The sequence below is a fragment of the Eimeria mitis genome, genomic scaffold (assembly GCF_000499745.2).
Source record: "Eimeria mitis Houghton genomic scaffold, Emh_scaff282, whole genome shotgun sequence".
NCBI lineage: Eukaryota > Apicomplexa > Conoidasida > Eucoccidiorida > Eimeriidae > Eimeria > Eimeria mitis.
Window position 1 is genome coordinate 20,638 of NW_013571159.1, and position 500 is coordinate 21,137.

General features: G+C 52.6%; 1 protein-coding gene across 1 annotated transcript in view; it reads right to left on the minus strand.

Moving 5' to 3' along the window:
• Positions 1 to 500, minus strand: part of EMH_0006770 (uncharacterized protein) — a gene marked incomplete at both ends in the record, with an annotated part of 4,820 nt that overhangs the window by 3,908 nt on the left and 412 nt on the right. The window contains one exon of the mRNA XM_013497646.1: positions 1 to 498. Coding sequence (XP_013353100.1) covers positions 1 to 498 — 498 coding nt within the window. The remainder of the gene's footprint in view (positions 499 to 500) is intronic.

Sequence of the window (500 nt, forward strand, 5' to 3'; positions counted from 1 at the left end):
CTCCTTTGTCTCTTCTTTCTTTTCTTTCTTTTCTTTTTTCTTCTTTCTCTTCTTTCTCTTTTCTCTCTCTTCTTTCTCTGTCTCCTTTGTGTCTGTCTCCTCTGTCTCCTGCTGTTGCTCCTACTGCTTCTGCTGCTGTTGCTGCAACTGGTTCTGCTGCTACTGCTGCTGCTGCTGCTGCTGCTGTTACTCCTTTTGCTGTTACTGCTGCTACTACTTCTGCTGCTGCTGCTGCTGCAACACCTTCTGCTGCTACTGCCACAACTGTTGCTGCTACTGCTGTTGCTGCTGCTGCTACACTTGCTGCTGCTGCTGCTACTGCTGCTACTGCTGCTGCTGCTGCTCCACTTGCTGCTCCTGCTGCTGCTACTGCTGCTGCTGCTGCTGCTGCTGCTGCTGCTGCTGCTGTCTGCAGCGGGGGTCTTCTGTTGGCGGCGTTTCCTCGAAGCTTTTGAGCGGCAGAACTCTGCACGACATCCGCGTCTTCTTTAAACCCGCAT